This window comes from Protopterus annectens, chromosome 2.part2 (genome assembly GCF_019279795.1).
Source record: "Protopterus annectens isolate FY-2018-M chromosome 2.part2, PAN1.0, whole genome shotgun sequence".
Lineage (NCBI taxonomy): Eukaryota > Metazoa > Chordata > Ceratodontiformes > Protopteridae > Protopterus > Protopterus annectens.
Window position 1 is genome coordinate 436,028,578 of NC_056730.1, and position 17,081 is coordinate 436,045,658.

Sequence of the window (17,081 nt, forward strand, 5' to 3'; positions counted from 1 at the left end):
TTTTTTTTTCTGCAGGAAGCATTTGAACTCTTCAGACACAGATACAGAAAATACATTCTGGAGACCTCGATCTCATTCAGACGAGCAGCTGGAGCCAGTAGAAACTCCAACATCCACAGAATCCTTCGTAATCGAAGGTGAGAATCAGACAAGTATTCCTTTCTTACTGAAAGTCCGAGCCACTCACATCAGAGAATATAGACAAGTGATAAAACAAAGATGTGTAACCTAATTTCAAGTATTATAGTGGACCATGTCAGAACATTAGTCCCATGCTGTGTTGAATATGATCTTATGCAGCAGTGCTCCAGTAGCAGTATACATGCAGATATACATATATATATATATATATATATATATATATATATATATATATATAACAGAGCAGAATTAATTTGTTGCATTATAATTTTACTGTTTTTATATTCTAATTATATTATTAATATTATATTATATTATATTATAATATTAATAATATTGGGACTCTGCCCACTGTCAGTGGCCTGTATGGTATCAAAACTGTTAGTTACTTATTTTTTGTATGTTTGTTTTGCCTGCAGTTGCATGTTGATCATCAAGCCTCCCACAACTGGACCTGTGCCCATTGATTCCTCTGTGGTGGGAAGACCCCGGTATCACAGAGATGGGAATTGTTTAGAGGGGCTGTCATTCATTCAGCCATGAGGGTTGCTTCTGGCCTTGGTGTCTTTGAGGAAGTTTTAATGACCTAACCCTAACTGTAGGCAGGTGGCTGAGCTACCTGCATTACTGCAGGGATCATAACCCCCTCATCCTGTGAGTGCATGCTCCTGTGCACGAGTTAACACATAGCACCCTCATCCTGTGAGTGCATGCTCCTGTGTACTAGTTAACACATAACACCCTCATCCTGTGAGTGCATGCTCCTGTGCACTAGTTAACACATAACACCCTCATCCTGTGAGTGCATGCTCCTGTGCACTAGTTAACACATAACACCCTCATCCTGTGAGTGCATTCTCCTGTGCACTAGTTAACACATAACACCCTCATCCTGTGAGTGCATGCTCTTGTGCACTAGTTAACACATAACACCCCCATCCTATGAGTGCATGTTCCTGTGCACTAATTAACACATAACACCCTCATCCTGTGAGTGCATGCCCCGTGTGCAATAGTTGACACATAACACCCTCATCCTGTGAGCGCATGCTCCTGTGCACTAGTTAACAGGGACTACTGACTGACATTGACTTAGTGGGCCAAAAACTTGCCTTAGCATGCCAAGGGTATGTTATGCTTCTTCTACTATGAGGGATTGAGGTAATATGTGTTCTGCTCACCAATGACCTGCCCCAAGGATGGTTGCATCCATCCTTCCTTGACAGCTATATCAAGCACCTGAACCACTAATCAAAATCTGGTTACCCCCATACTGTCATAAGGACTTTATCCCACTGGAAACTGCTAACCTATGTTGTGTTGTCCCATTTTTTAAGTCTAAGTGAACCACTCCCCCCAACACACACACACAAACACACACACACACACACACACACACACACACACACACACACACACACACACACACACACACACGCACACTTTCTTGCTGCAGAAAATATTATAATAGCAAATGCAGTCAGCAGTACAAGATATAAATGTTATACATATCCTGTATATGAGTTTGGGCTTCTCTAAGACAGCACATTTTTTGTCTAAAGAAGGCATTTCCTTTATTTATTTATTTTATTTTTTTAGTTACAGCTTAACCTGCAGTATACAGTTTTGCAGTGCCCTTATCTCAAAGGAAAGAGAACCACACATTAGCTAATCATCCTTCCATGGCTGCAGATCACACCATTTTGTCAGTACTTAACTTCATAAGCTGTACTTTATTTCTGTAACCAAGCAAGAACAATGTCCTTTGTTTTTGCATTTTTGTTTGTCTTTGTGTGTTTGTTTCTTAAATGGATAAAACTGTATGCTGTTAGTGTCTCTGTTTAGGAGTGATATCAGCACATGACCTGGGAACGTGACTCCTGGAATCATGAAATAGGCAAAAGAAGATTTCAGAAATCAAACTCAGGATTACAGATAAAGCTTGGTGGCAGGTCATTGCCTTTGTCCTCTATATTAAACTACCACTCATCCTTAACTTCAAGAATTAAAATTAACAGTACATACTGAAGTTAGTCATGCTTTTCTAAGCACATTCTTTACATTTTAAACTGAGGATTAACAGTAACAACTACAAAATTTCATCACATCACACTTCCCTTTAAAATCTCAGTATTGATTATAACATAAATGTTAATTAACTAAAACTACAAAATTAATAATTAAATAAACAAAAACCTTATGTGCTAATCATCATTCTGTTTGGCTAATAAGGTAGATATATTTGTCCAGTATTTATAATTTGTTGGTTTATTCTTATTCATTTTTATCACATTTCTTTCTTTCTGGCTCATGTCCGTGATTAATTAAATTCATAAAGTGGTGGTGTTCTATTACTTTACCATTTGCTGATAATACTTTTCCTAGCAGTCAATAATCAGCTCCATAACAAAGCATATTGATGAGTCAGTATATGTTTAACAACAGGGGCATTAAGTAATATTAAACATTTGTTTGAATGACATTTATCAGACAGTGATACCTTCTAAGACTTTGATTTATAACCAAAGCACTTCAAAATCTTCTCAGTTGTAGAAAATGTGTCCGCAGTCTGTTATCATCATTCTTTCACATCTCCAGCAATCCTATTTCTGAGTATTATATATTTTACTTCTTTTTTTTTTCATTTTTATTAAATTTACACATATGACAAAGTGTTTACATAGGTATTTTTATACCCCAAGTAGACTCCAAAGAATTTTTCCTCTGGTGGATAGCAATTGTTGGAAGTGTGATGGGCAAGAAAGAGGTGGCTGGGAACATATTTTTTGGGAGTGTGATGAGCTGGCAGATGTTTGGGGGTTCCCTGCGGATGACTCTGTTGGCGATGCTGGGTGAGCAGATTGGACTGACTGGAGAGATGATTTTTTTTTGAGTTATACTACAGAATCGAAATTGCCTAGGCATAGTAAAGCCTTGCTGAGTCTAATTATGCTGACTGCCAAAAAAGCAATTACTAGAAAATGGAAGTCAAGGTCTAGAAAACCTTTACTAGAAGTAATGAATATAGTAACATAATTAAAAACAACTGGAAGTGGGATCTTTAGAAAAGGGAAGGTGCAAACTACATACGAAAAATGGGAATTGTGGGAGTAGTATATGCAGAGCAGGAATGAGGTTTAAGAGGCAGGATTTGAATGAGCCATATAATGCTTAACTGACAATGCCTGGATAGTTTATAAGTGATGTATAATGTTTACAACTACAGTTGTTTCAATGGTGTCTGTGATGTAAACTGTTTGCAACTAAAGTGATATCATTTTGTATGTTTTTCATTTATATATTTTACTTCTATATACTTTGTGAGTATTGTCTTTACACCAATGTCCATGAAAATATCTTCAAAATAATGAAGAGATTGTCAAGCTAGGTAACTTCAAATTCCAATTATAGCACTGATAAACTTTCCAATAACTTCTGATAGCTGTTTTATATTTTGTATTATAATTTACAAATCAATCTGTTTAATTTCAGTAGTTTTCTGTTAGAATCCAAATATTTACACAAACTAATTTCTGTCAAGTAATCTAATAAAGGAGAAAAACTATTCCATTTCACAGTTTTTCTTTTGGTAGATGTCTCCTAATTTGTTGAATTATAATCCAACCATTATGGTTTTAGACCATATGAACTAATGTTATCAGAAGAACAAAATGTGTGACCTTTCAAGTATTCAGAAGTATCAATCAATCAATAAATAAATAAATAAATAAATAAAAATAAAATAACAATACTGCTCCCTTTAGAACTATTGTATTATTCAGTTTTGCTCCTTCAACAAAAGTAAGTGTAAAAGCAATGTGAAAAGTTTTAAATAACTAGTTTTTAATTTCTGAGAGTCTATATGTAAAATTTCTGAATTTTTTAAAATATATGACTTTTGCCATATGATTAAACAGATAACTTTTTAAGCAACAAATTAATAAATTAGGTATAGTCATGTGCATTTAATGGAATTGTTAATTTGGATTTGGAACAAATACATTCATTATGACTTTCATGTAAGATGTTGTTTTAAAAGCTGAAGATACTGGATAGGATTCAGTACATGTACGCATATACTTCCCTTTGTCCAAAATAAAATGTGATGCTTTAAAGCAATTCTGGGTCTGATCAGGTGCCATAAAAATTAAAATATTTAATTAATATTTTTTCTGAATTAATTTATCAGGCACACGTGAAAAGGCCTGAATTACATAGAATAGTTTAGGAAGAAGAATTGTTTTAATCAACTGTAATCTGGTTTCCGTACAATAGCTGAAAGGTCTGGTGTTAATTTCTGATAATTAATGTTTATAATGTTTCTTAAGTTATTTGTTAGTGTTATGCCTAGATATTTATTTTTTTTATTCCTGCGAGAGTTGTAAAGTTGGTTTACATTGCCTTAATTATGATTTAGTAGCATAACTTCTGTTTTATGATAGCTAAACATCCGTTTAGATATTATATTCATTTCAAATGTGTTAATGGATTCCAGGAAAGCATTCAAATTAACTGCTAATAAAAAGTCTGCAAACAGTAGGATTTTAGATTGATAAATAGGTAGTATCATGATCCTTTTTGTTTCATTATTTCTAATTAGGTTTGCAAATAGATCTATGGAGATATTGATTACCAGTGGTGACACACACAGACACACACACACACACACACAAACCACAGTCCTGGAACGTGCATCTAACCTATCTGCCCTGACCTGTGTCCCCCCCAACCTTGTAATAGCTGAATACCATTGTGTCAGTATCTGTTCTTCTATGGTGGTCTAATATATCCCCCCACTCACACCATAGTGTGTTTTTTTTACCTCCTAGACACAAAGTACAGGATATAATTCTGACCTCACATTATTGGCTTGACTTAAAATGGCCATACAGGGCCATTAGCCTAGTATTCACCTATGAACCTTTTACAATTATAAGAGTAGTAAATGTATGTCAATTCACATTTTCTTATATCACTGCCCTAGTTTAGTAGTTTTAATATTTTAAAAGTGTCCCTGATTAATTTGAGGTTTGTCCTCTTTTGGTTGAGAGCTGTGGTATTCAAAATTACTAACTAATATGAAAAGTGTGTATGTGTGTACATTTGCATTATGCACTGCATGTGTATTTATTTATCAGGTTCCTGCAGAGGGAAAAGCCCAAGTGATAGAGTCCATTCTCATCAGTGTCACATCAAAGTCTACAATTCCTGACAGTCCTTCATCCATATAACTGCTCTGAGACATTCATAGCAGACCTATACACTCCTCATGATTAAATTTTGTCATTTATGTGTTTTCCATCGCATGGTTGGCTAGCTGCAGCCATGTGATGGTTTTGGCTCCTATTTAAATTCAACTGCTTTGATAATTGAATTGTTTGTAGTATTGAAGAAGGGTATAGTCCCGAAAGCTTTGCTGTTATTATTAAAAGTTTTTCTCAACGTCAGTGTTTGCTGTTATTATTAAAAGTTTTTCTCAACGTCAGTGTTTTTTTGCATATTCCTTTTCGTTTTACAGCAGGAATTCTGTTTGTTTGCTCATGTATGAATGAGCACTGGTGAATAATGTGACGCATTAGGGAAAGAATAACAGCATTGTGGTGAGACTTCAGCTCCCTGATGTTACATAGGGATTCAGTGCATCACTTTACAGTGGTCCTCTTCATTAACTGTAGGTACAGTTGACTAAAGAATTCTGAATTGGCTTATGCAACTAAAAGCTTGCAGAATGATAACATTAAACAAGCTGTTTCCTCTACCCCAATGTATGGGGTTTGATTCCTTCCACCTTCATTTGCCTGATGTGTGACTCTGAGCATGTTACCTAACCAGGCAGCATTCCTAGGTCACCCCTGAAAAGGGACACCTGTGTCCAGATGGCTTACATGGTTAGCAACTGTATAAAATAAAACATAATAAAAAGGTAAACACAATCACTGACAGGCACCGAGGAGGTGTATAACAAGAGCCCAGGGATCCACACGATAAAAGAGTTTAATAAGATAAAACAATCCACATAAAATCAAAAACACATTAAATGCTTAACAAGATCACCACGTTTTTCATCCCTGCTTAGGACTTCTTCAGATCAGTAATGGCTCACACCCCCCTCATACTCAATATATATCTTCCTGTAAGTTGAAAATAAATTAGCCTTAATTAACAATCAGTTTATCAATCAGGAGCTGGTCATGATCTGTGGTAATCTTGTTAAGCATTTAATGTGTTTTTAGATTTTATGTGGATCGTTTTATCTTATTAAACTTTTTTATTGTGGGGATCTCTGGGCTGTAATTATTTAACTTCATGTTATACACCTCCTCGGTGCCTGTCAGTGTTTGTATTTGGTGGCAACAAGTTCTTCTTGTTGGCTTGGGCACTTGTGGCTTCTTTATATTTGGTGACCGGTATAATAAAAAGGTAATTTCTGCATACAATGTGACTCTTATGAAAGTAGTGAACTGGATAGAATTCCTGTATAATATGAAGTGCAGAATTCAGGGCAGAAAAGGGGGCTACAACAATGGAGAATATTGTATGCGTGGGAACCCTTGATAGGATTGTGCTTTTTATGGCTTCTCTGCACATTCATGGTCATTCTTAATAAAACACATACAGTGGCTGCCCTTATGTGCTTAATACCAACAGTGAGTAGACATGGATTGATACACACAGACACAGATCACCAGAAAGAGGGAAGCAAAGATTATTGCTCTCTTTCAGTTGCTGTAAATTACCTTTGGAGAATATGAATGAAGAATATATAGCTCAGGTAAATATAAAATTGATAAACATAAGAACTGGAAAACTGTTCTGTCTGAATATGAAAATAATATACTGCAAAATGCTGTGATTGCTTTTGTAATTGCATGCTTACATTTGTCTTGTCTCATATTTTGGTCCTGTTGAACAGATACAGTAGATGCCCAGCTGCACAGTGACCTGTTTGCTGATAGTCTTGAATTTGAAGCTGACTCCTGGAGCCTTGTTGTAGACCAAACATTCTGCAGTAAATATGAAAAAGATGTTGTCAACAGACAAGATGTAATTTATGGTAAGCAGTTCTTCTGCACAATATAATATGTAGCACAGACAAAATAAATACCTTACAAAAAGCATTCACTCTATGATTCACATCGGTTTGCTCTATGTTTACTAGCCAATTATTCCTATTTTTGTACAAAAGGGTGTAAAACGAAGCTGACATTTTGGACTGGTGTGTACAAATGAGTTAGTGAAGGGCAGCGCTTGGAATAGTAGTTCAATAATTTTCAATTTGAGGAACTGAAGCACTACTCTTCGTTTTAGATCCATTTTGCTACATTGTATCTTTTCGGTGCTGCACACCTAACACTGATGAATTTTTTGCTTCACAAAACAAAAACAAGCCAATGTAAATCTAGTTACTAGCTCATGATAGTCCAGTAGGGAAGTGCACTTTATCAGCAAGTCAAGGAAGTCTTGCACGTCCTGCTTCCTACTGTATAGTGCTGTACAGCTTCCATACAGAATGATTCATTTTTTTACAGTCAAAGACAGTTCTTGCAAAATAATGTTCTAATGTATCAGTTATAGGTGATGGTGTAAATTCAGTTCATCTGGGTAAATGGCCTCATATTTTTATTCTTGATATGAGGAACAAGACAGTTCACAGTATTAGAGAGTTAATTCTTCAAGTATTCACAGCATCAGTAGATATTGCTGTGTTTCAAATTCTTGGAAACTTACAATCTAGCGTACTGACTTTGGAAAATTGTAGGCAACTGAAAGTTAACACAGAGTGAAATGCATTCGTTTTAAGACTGCTGTCCTAAATATGATAAACTGGCATGTTGACCTTTGTAGTAAAGTATAATGGGATTGGAGAATAATCAATCAATCCCGGAAAGGGACATAATGCAGAAGGGAATGTGTGTGTTTATGTATATGTATAGTTTCATAGTATAGTACTAGGCTATCTGCCCTGGGGCATTTGTAAGCCTAGCCATAGTGATGTGGCTTTTGCCACCCCATGAAATGGTACAAAAATGTACAGAATAAAATTAGAATACTGTGCCTCTGTCTAGTAGTTTCACAATGAAGGTCCCCTTATATAATAGAATTAGTTTACTGTGCCCCTGTCTAGCAGTGACACAGATGTGACCCCTGGGGTAAACTTACGATCTCCCATCCACTCATCAAGATTTCTCTTGAAGAGAGTCAGTGAGGGGCTCTGCCTAATACAAACTGGGATCTTGTTCCAAAACATGGGAAGCCTCTGGGTTATGAATCTATCCCTCCAGCATGTCCTATTCATACTTGTGCCGAGGTTTAAGTCTTTAGCTCTCGTGGTCCTGATGGAATTGGATTTTTTGAGGTGGAGCATGTCCATCAGATCCTGATTGGGCATGGCCTTGTACGTCAGGCAGAGATCACCTCTGAGCAGGCGGTATGATACTGAATAGAGCTGAAGTTTCTTTAGTCTGGCAGAATAAGACATATGTTGTAGACCCTTGATCCTCTTGGTGAGGTACTTTTGTGGTCTCTCCAGCTGTTGCAAATGCCGGGTGAGGTACATACCAAATGGGGCATTGTACTCAATCATGGGTCTGATGAGGGAGGAGTATAGGGGTACAATGACATCCCTGGATCTGGATGTGAATCCCTTCATGATGAGGTGTGCAAGTTAGAATGTTTTTCTAACCACTTTGGCAACGTGGGTGTCAAATGAGAGGTCGCTGTCGACTTGGGTCCCTAGGTCTCTGATTACTTTTTCCGTACTCAGTGGGTTGCTGTCTATGTGATAATTTGTGGGTACTTTGTTTTTCCCAAAGGGGATGACTATACATTTTTTGGCATTTAGTTTAAGGCCGTGACTCCGACACCAGTTGTCCGTTTCTGTGAGGCCTTTTTGTAGGATGTATGTGTCCGCTGGTGTATCGACTATGGTGCCTAGTTTGCAGTCATCTGCGAACTTTGTCAGCCACAACCCTCCCATGTTTGCTTTAACATCTGAGAAATAAATGCCGAACAAGAGGGGTCCCAGGACAGATCCCTGTGGGACACCACTTGTGACTGGCTTTGAGTCTGACATTGCTCCAGCGATTTTAACTTTATGGGTTCTGTCCTTTAGCCAGTTTGCAACCCATCTAGTGACATAAGGGCTTACATTTAAGCTGTTGAGCTTATCTATGATGCCTGAGTGGGGTATTGTGTCGAAGGCATGAGCCAAGTCCAGGTAGGCTGTATGGACTGCTTTGCCCTCATCAATGGCTCTAGTGACTGTTTCAAAAAAGTCAACCAGGTTCAAAAGGCAGGATCTGCCCTTTACAAAGCCGAACTGGGTGGGGTCAAGTGTCTGTAGGTCCCCTATGTCTCTGTTTATGAGTTCCATAATGATTCTTTCCATAGCTTTGCAGACCAGGCTGGTTAAGCTTATGGGGCAGTAGTTCCCAGGGTCTGTAGAGGTACCCCCTTTGTGGAGTGGGACCACTGTTGCTGTACGCCAGTGTTCAGGTACATATCCTGAAGTAAGGCTAAGGTTAAATAGCATTTTTATGTGTGGGTTTAGCTCCTCTTGGAGTTCACGTAACACGCGACCTGGGATACCGTCAGGTCCCATTGATGCTGTGTTTTTAGCTTTGTTTAGGGCGGTTCTCGCTTGGACATCTGAGATGACAGGGAGATTACATTCAGCTGGGATAAGTATTTCTTCTTTTGGGGGTGAGGGAGGGGAGAAATTTGCACTGAACCTGTCAGCCAGAATGTTGGCAATATCTGTGGGTTCAGTGTATTTTTTGTTGTTGTGAACTAACTCTGAGCATATCTGAGGGTTTCCGCCCAGGTTTCTAACATAGCTGAAGAAGGCTTTGTGGTTATCTTTAGTGTCCTTAGCGATTTTTCTCTCAAAGTTGGCCTTGAATGTTTTTATGAGAGAACGTAGTTTTCTGCTAATGTTGATCAGAGATGTCTTCCCTTCATGGGATTTTGCTCTGACGTGCAGTAGCTTCCTTCTTTTGTTATACAATTTGTTAATGGCTGAGGTCCACCAGACAGGACACTTGCCTTTGGTGGAGAGGGACTTGGATTTATTTGGGATTGCATGATCCATGCATTCTTGGAGATGTCCATAGAAAGCATTTGTGAAGGATTCGGCATTGTGGGATGTGGTATCCACTGGCACAGTGGGCTTAAAGGATACCATCTCAGTCTTAAGAAGAGTGAAGTCTGCTTTTGAGAAGTTTTTCACTGTGGTCTTTTGTGCTGGGGGTGGAGGTGGGATATGTATATCCAGGGTGATTAGTTTGTGGTCAGATCTAGTGAGGGTATACTTCCGGTGTGGAGCATTTTGTCCCCATGTTTGTGATGATCAGGTCTAGTATATTATCTCCCCTAGTGGGAGAGGTGACTAGTTGTTCCAGTGCATTTGAATTTATGAATTCCAGGAACGTTTGAGCTAGGGTATTAGGGCTAGAATAATGTACCCAATCTATGTTTGGGTAGTTGAAGTCTCCCAGTATGATGGTATTTTGTGATACATTTATATCCTCCAATGTCTTCAGGAAGGCTGACTGGGGTTCCTGAGATTGGGAGGGCGATCTGTAACATGCTACCAGTTGTATAGCAGTTTTGCCTATGGTTAGTTGCACCTGTATGGTCTCTGATGCTTCATTTGTTGCTACTAGCCTGGAGGTGTGGGTGTCCTTGATGAATATGGACACTCCCCCTTCCTTTGTGGTTCGGCCCGGGTTTTGGGGCTGAAAAGCATGATACGAGGTATAGCCTGGTAGTGTTGGGGTGCTCTCAGGAGCCTTGAACCAGGTTTCAGTTACTGCACAGACGTCGATGTTCTCCATGCTGAGGAGTGCATCAAGTGCCTGCATCTTGAGATTTAGACTTCTGGCATTGAGCAGCATTACCCTTAGTTTTTTTCCATTTTTGTTTTCTAAGGAGGTGGATTTGTCTTTTGAGCCTTGCCTAAAAAAGGCACTATGGGGGTGGCAAGAGCCTTAGCCAATATCCGGAAGCCCAGTGGCGACAGGTGTAAGCCATCCCTTGCGAAGCAGCGTGGCTTGTCCAACATGTCATCTCAGGCAGACAGACATTGGATCCCCTTAGATTACACTGAAATTTCTGAAGTGCAAGTTATCGAGTGATACCTGGTCGAATCACTGTTTTCAGAACGGCAGTGAATCGAACCAAAAGTGCTTGATTTTGAATGATTGAGTGACATGTTACACTCGATCATTCCTGATTCAACGGGTTGGGAGATCGTGGTTCAGTGGGAACAGGGAATTAGCCCATTTCCTCACTGTAATGCAATCTCATAGTTGGTATACTTTAATGTGCAGAGGGTGTGGGGGGGTGCAGGGGGGTGTAGCCCCCCCCCTGCAGAATAGTAGCATTAATGTACTACTGATTGTGAAGTGTAACAGTACATTAATGTGCATAGCATGGGTGACTGACGTCACCTCCTGCTTTGTTGAATACATTAAACCACTGTTGTCAATGTATTCATTTTTGCCTTGGTTTATTTTTTGGCATTCCGGATTCAGCATTTTGTGTCGACATTTTAAATGGTCAACCAAAGTGGATTTGGAATACCGATAGTAAACCATATGTATGTCTGGGTATATATATATATATATATATATATATATATATATATATATATAAATGTAAATATATATATGTATGTGTGTGTATATATATATATATATATATATATATATATATATATATATATATATATACATATATACATATATATATATATATAGAGAGAGATACATAGATCATCTTTATGAAATATCAAATAATAGTACACCATGTCACAAGAATTTGAGCAGACCGTAAAACTCCACTGCCAATCATGAGCGGACAGGTGATCTGCTGTGGCGACCCCTAACCAGGAAAAAGCCAAAAGAAGAAGTAGTGGGGGAAATGTGGAAAATAAAATTTATTTTCACCATACTAATGTAGGCTGGGATTTATAGCGATGGAGGGAATTGTAGACATCGTTTTTGGAAACTTTTGAAACTGGAGGTTAGCATAGTTAGCTAAGGTTTTACTTTAATTTGAAATTCTATGCTAGATCCTTTTAGGAGAAGTATTGTTTATATGGAGAGTAATTAGGAATATCAGGAATGTCACATATTCTGGTATTTATTAAGATTATATATGTTATTAATATTTCTAAAGAAAGAGGTGCCTGTCATTGGAAATGGAAAGACCATGTGAGATTTGGAATTAGTAGATGGGTAAATACAATGCAGGGGAAAAACTGGGTGTAATGCGTATTATACAGGTTTATGGAAGTCTTCATGTAAGGAAAGAATGTAAGAACATTTTGGAAGGTTAGGGGCCAGATTCATGAACAGCTACATGTAGTATACACAGTCTATTCAAGAACATCCCTGCCACAATTTTGTGCTACCTATTCACTCAGAAATATTGCACATTGTGGTAGCATTTATGAATCCCCTTCGCTATTTAAGTTTGCAAGAAAATCAGTTGGAGTACTAAAATTAAGCGAAAGAATGTAGGAGTTATACTTGTGTTGTCTCTTCAGTCAGAATGGTGTACACTTAGTGTAGGCATTAATGAATCTGGCCTTAGGTTTAAAATACTAAGTTTAGACAACGAGGTCATGCAAGAATAAAGGAATCTGATTTTTAATTACGCTATTCAAGTAAAAAATTCTAGGAGAAGTGTGAAGTTGTGTGGGTTTGTGTCCTTATGGAATGCTAAGTCTGTAGGCCAACTGTAAATAAAAGTTTGAATGAGATGTTGTCTTTAAGAGAAAAAGGGTGCTCTACTGTAGAAAAAAAACTCAGATTTTTTTGGAATTTTGTTATAATAGATTTTTATGGCAGAGGTTGGTTGAATTATGTGCAATAAAATGGTCTCAAGCATTTTATGAATAATTAATACAGAGGAAATTATAAATATAATGGAAAGGAAAATTATGCAGAAAATAATAGAGGATCTGTTTTCATTCATTATGTTATAGAAAACCTATTTTCCTGCATTACGTTCTGCCTAAGATCGACAAGATTACATTGTATTTTTACAGCATTAGGCCATTTATTGGCATGAAGGAGTTAGTCTAGAGCTATACGGTGAAACATTGTCAAGAATGGAAAATTGAGCAGTCGGGGTATAAAATATTCTCATTGTACAGCAGCTTAGAAGAAGTGTTTTAACATTGCAAAAAGATTTGGAGAACATAATTCATGTTTTGTTACATGCAATTGTTTAACCTAACAGCTTTTGTGAAACCCAACAGCTATCATATAATGCAGTCTAGTTTGGTTTGTCACAAAACTATGTTAATTTTGAGTAATCATGACAATGCAGTAATTATGTTCTAAAATAAAATGCTTTTTCAAAGCTAGAAAGCTCCTTTCAGGATGCCGTACAGGTCAACATTTTAATACATTGCATATAAAGTAGTTTCTAATAAAACTATGTTTTTTTTTTCTTGAGAGTGTACAGCAATGTACACTTCTTGGTGAAAGGTCAGTTCTTTTTGATTACATTCAACAAGACAAGACAAAAGAATGTGTGCAAATCAATGGTTAGTCAGATCAGAGGAAGGACTAATTAATTTGGGCTAGGTATGTAGGACTGCCATACTGACAGGTGTAGATATAATGAAAACAGATACATAGGAGGGTTTGGAAAATATGCAGAAAGGTATTATTTTTATAACTGTCAGACATGTAGTTTGTACTTAATAAGCTGTTTCAGAGTCAAGTAAGGAGGAGAAAGGGATCATATGATGGATTGCACTGCAGGTGTAAAGCCATCCATCAACAGAACGGTGACATTGAAGGAGAATGGCTAATGTGGGACAATATCACCAGGGTACTTCTCTCACTGCTAAAGATGATGTTTGCAAAGCTGTTGGCACCCAGATGGGCAAAGAGTTGCTTTGTTCCACAGATGATTGTGACAAGGTTAAGGTATTTGGGGGACACCAGGGAAACCACAGACAAGTGCCTGGCAGTTACCCTCATGGAGGAACAAATGGGCCAGTTGGGTTCAGGAAGAGGGAGCCATTGAGCCAATTCTTTGTTGTCCACAAAAAAAAAAGTAAATGAGAAGACGAAAAGCTACATGAAGACTTCACTATTTGTAATTTAATTTAATCTTAAGTCCTGCATAGTGATGTTCTTTGGGAAAGTGGCATTATCGACACCTAAAAAGTAAGAGAGATGCCAGTGTCATACATCTCAAGTTCTTTGCTCAAAAATTCTGGTGAGAGCCAAAAACAATGTAGAGGCAAAGGCCCAAGATCAGGGTCATTTTGTAAATGTTATTCTAATTCACTTAAATCAATAGATTAACAAGTTTTGCATTAACATGTATTTTTTAATAATAAAAGGTATGAAACTCTGTCTTTATTGTCTTACCGCAATTCTCAGTGATTAAAAAGAAAATCATGCATTTTATGAGATACAAGACAAATACAGGGCTAAATGAGGACATTCTTTAAAATTATAAACAGTTGAGGGTACAGTCAATGGTGGATTAACAAGATGGAAATATGAGATGAGTTTATGGACAGTAGGATGGGAAGGGAATATTTTGATGGGGGTTTACTGAGAAGTTCCATGTTACCGACCAGATGTAACATTTATTGTGGTAGCAGATGGAATGTTAGTTATACATGAAAATCCAAGTTTTCTTAAGCTTGTGGTTTAGTCCTTCTAGGTAATACGAAACATATTTGTAGTAGGGGCATTCTGAATATAAATATACACTGAACTGTATTAGGTGTGGGTTGCCAGAGCATTTTTGATTGAGTACAAATATAGGAGCAATTTGGAAAGAGAAGCTAATAAAAATAATTTCACTAAAGAGGACAAGTGACAGTAACTAACAAATAGGAAATAATGAATATATATATAAAAGAAGGTTATGCCTTTAATTTCATTGCAGCTTCTGTGTCTTTAACAAAGGATGGAAAGCAAGATGAAAGTAGAAAAGGAAGGAATTGCTATTTGTTTACAAGGAGATGTGAGTCTAGAAGTTTGTCTCGGGGAACTGTGGATGTGAGGTGTTGACAAGCTTCTTCCTACGAACATGGATTTGATTTCTTCAACTGTACGACTCTTAAGCATGTCACATAACCTCTGTTCCTATTTGCTTCGGAAAAGGGAGACTTATGTCCAGTGGGCTTACCCAGCTAACAGATAAGTAAATAAAATGGATAAAGGCGTGAGGACTCTAAAGGTGCAGAAGTAGGGGTTTGGAGTAGAAAGTAACATATTGCATAATGTCATTACTAATATGGCACAACATTGTTTATTTATTTATTTTTTTAACATTTGTTGACCGGGAAATTCTGACTGGGACAGAGCCTATTTTCAGCAGAGGCCTGGGGAGAAATGCTCCAGATGCATATCTTTAGAATGCGGGAGAAAACCCATGCGAACGCAGGGAGAACATGCAAACTCCACACAGAAGTCACTCCAGCTGAGAATCAAACCAGAGAACTTCTTGCTGTGAGGCGACAACGTTAACTGCTGCAACCACTGCACCGCTTGTTAGTAAGTGAGAGGATGAACTGTTATAGTATGTGAATACTAACATGCCACGGCATTAGTAAGTGAGAGGGTGGAGTGTTGTAGAATATGAATACTAGCATGCCACAACATTAGTAAATGAGACAATGGATTGCTGTAATATGTAAATACTAACATGCCATGGCATTAGTAAGTATGAGGATGGAGTGTTGTAGAATATGAATACTAGCATGGCACAACATTAGTAAGTGAGAGGATGGAGTGTTGTAGTATGTGAATACTAACATGCCACGGCATTAGTAAGTATGAGGATGGAGTGTTATAGAATATGAGTACTAGCATGGCACAACATTAGTAAGTGAGAGGATGGAGTGTTGTAGTATACGAATACTAGCATGCCACAACATTAGTAAGTGAGAGGATTGAGTGTTATAGTATGTGAATACTGACATGCCATGACATTAGTAAGTGAGAGGGTGGATTGTTGTAGTATATGAATACTAGCATGCCACAACATTAGTAAGTGAGACAATGGATTGCTGTAATATGTGAATACTAACATGCCATGGCATTAGTAAGTACGAGGATGAAGTGTTGTAGTATGTGAATAATAACATGCCACTGCGTTAGTATGGGGATGAAGTGTTGTAGAATATGAATACTAACATGCCACGGCATTAGTAAGTATGAGGATGGAGTGTTTTAGTATGTGAATAATAACATGCCACGGCGTTAGTATGAGGATGAAGTGTTGTAGAATACGAATACTAGCATGGCACAGCATTAGTAAGTGAGAGGATGGAGTGTTGTAGTATGCGAATACTAACATGCCACTGCATTAGTAGGTATGAGGATGGAATGTTGTAGTATGTGAATACTAACATGCCACGGCATTAGTAAGTGAACAGATGGAGTGTTTTTGCGCCCTCACCTGTAGAAAGTTGGATAGGGTAGTCCAGGCAATATTTGGTGATTGTGTATCTATCCAGCTAGGGAGCTGATTTACTTGAGCCCACCAGGTCTGCAGCTATGCCACAGAGTTAATGCTACAATCATTCATTTATTGCTTCATTCAGTGATGCCCACTTAGTCCTGTACAGCATCAATGTCAGCTTATCCTAAAAACAGTAGGTTTTTGCAGTAGTCAGATCATCTTAACACTAGAGTTAAAGTTGCTATTGTAGCATACCACCACAGGGCTGGTAATGCAACACTACATACAGTTCTGCCATGCAATGTACAATAAAAAATCACAAACTAATTCTGTTGTCTTAGTTTATACTGGTGTGTAACTTTGTCTGGTCACATGACATTTATTTCTGCCACTGCACTCAGATGTCAGTGAATGACTGTGTATTAAGAAGTGATTCATCTGGGCATCTTAAAGCTGTCTTCCAAATATCTTCAACATGCCCACATTTTTTTTTC

General features: G+C 37.7%; 1 protein-coding gene across 4 annotated transcripts in view; it reads left to right on the forward strand.

Annotated features, from left to right (window-relative positions):
- ARHGEF28 (Rho guanine nucleotide exchange factor 28) overlaps nt 1–17,081 on the forward strand; it is a 3,217,901-nt gene that overhangs the window by 2,636,254 nt on the left and 564,566 nt on the right. For all 4 annotated transcript variants that reach the window (XM_044063941.1, XM_044063943.1, XM_044063942.1 and 1 more), the window contains 2 exons: nt 16–137; nt 7,055–7,195. In XM_044063941.1, coding sequence (XP_043919876.1) covers nt 16–137; nt 7,055–7,195 — 263 coding nt within the window. The remainder of the gene's footprint in view (nt 1–15; nt 138–7,054; nt 7,196–17,081) is intronic.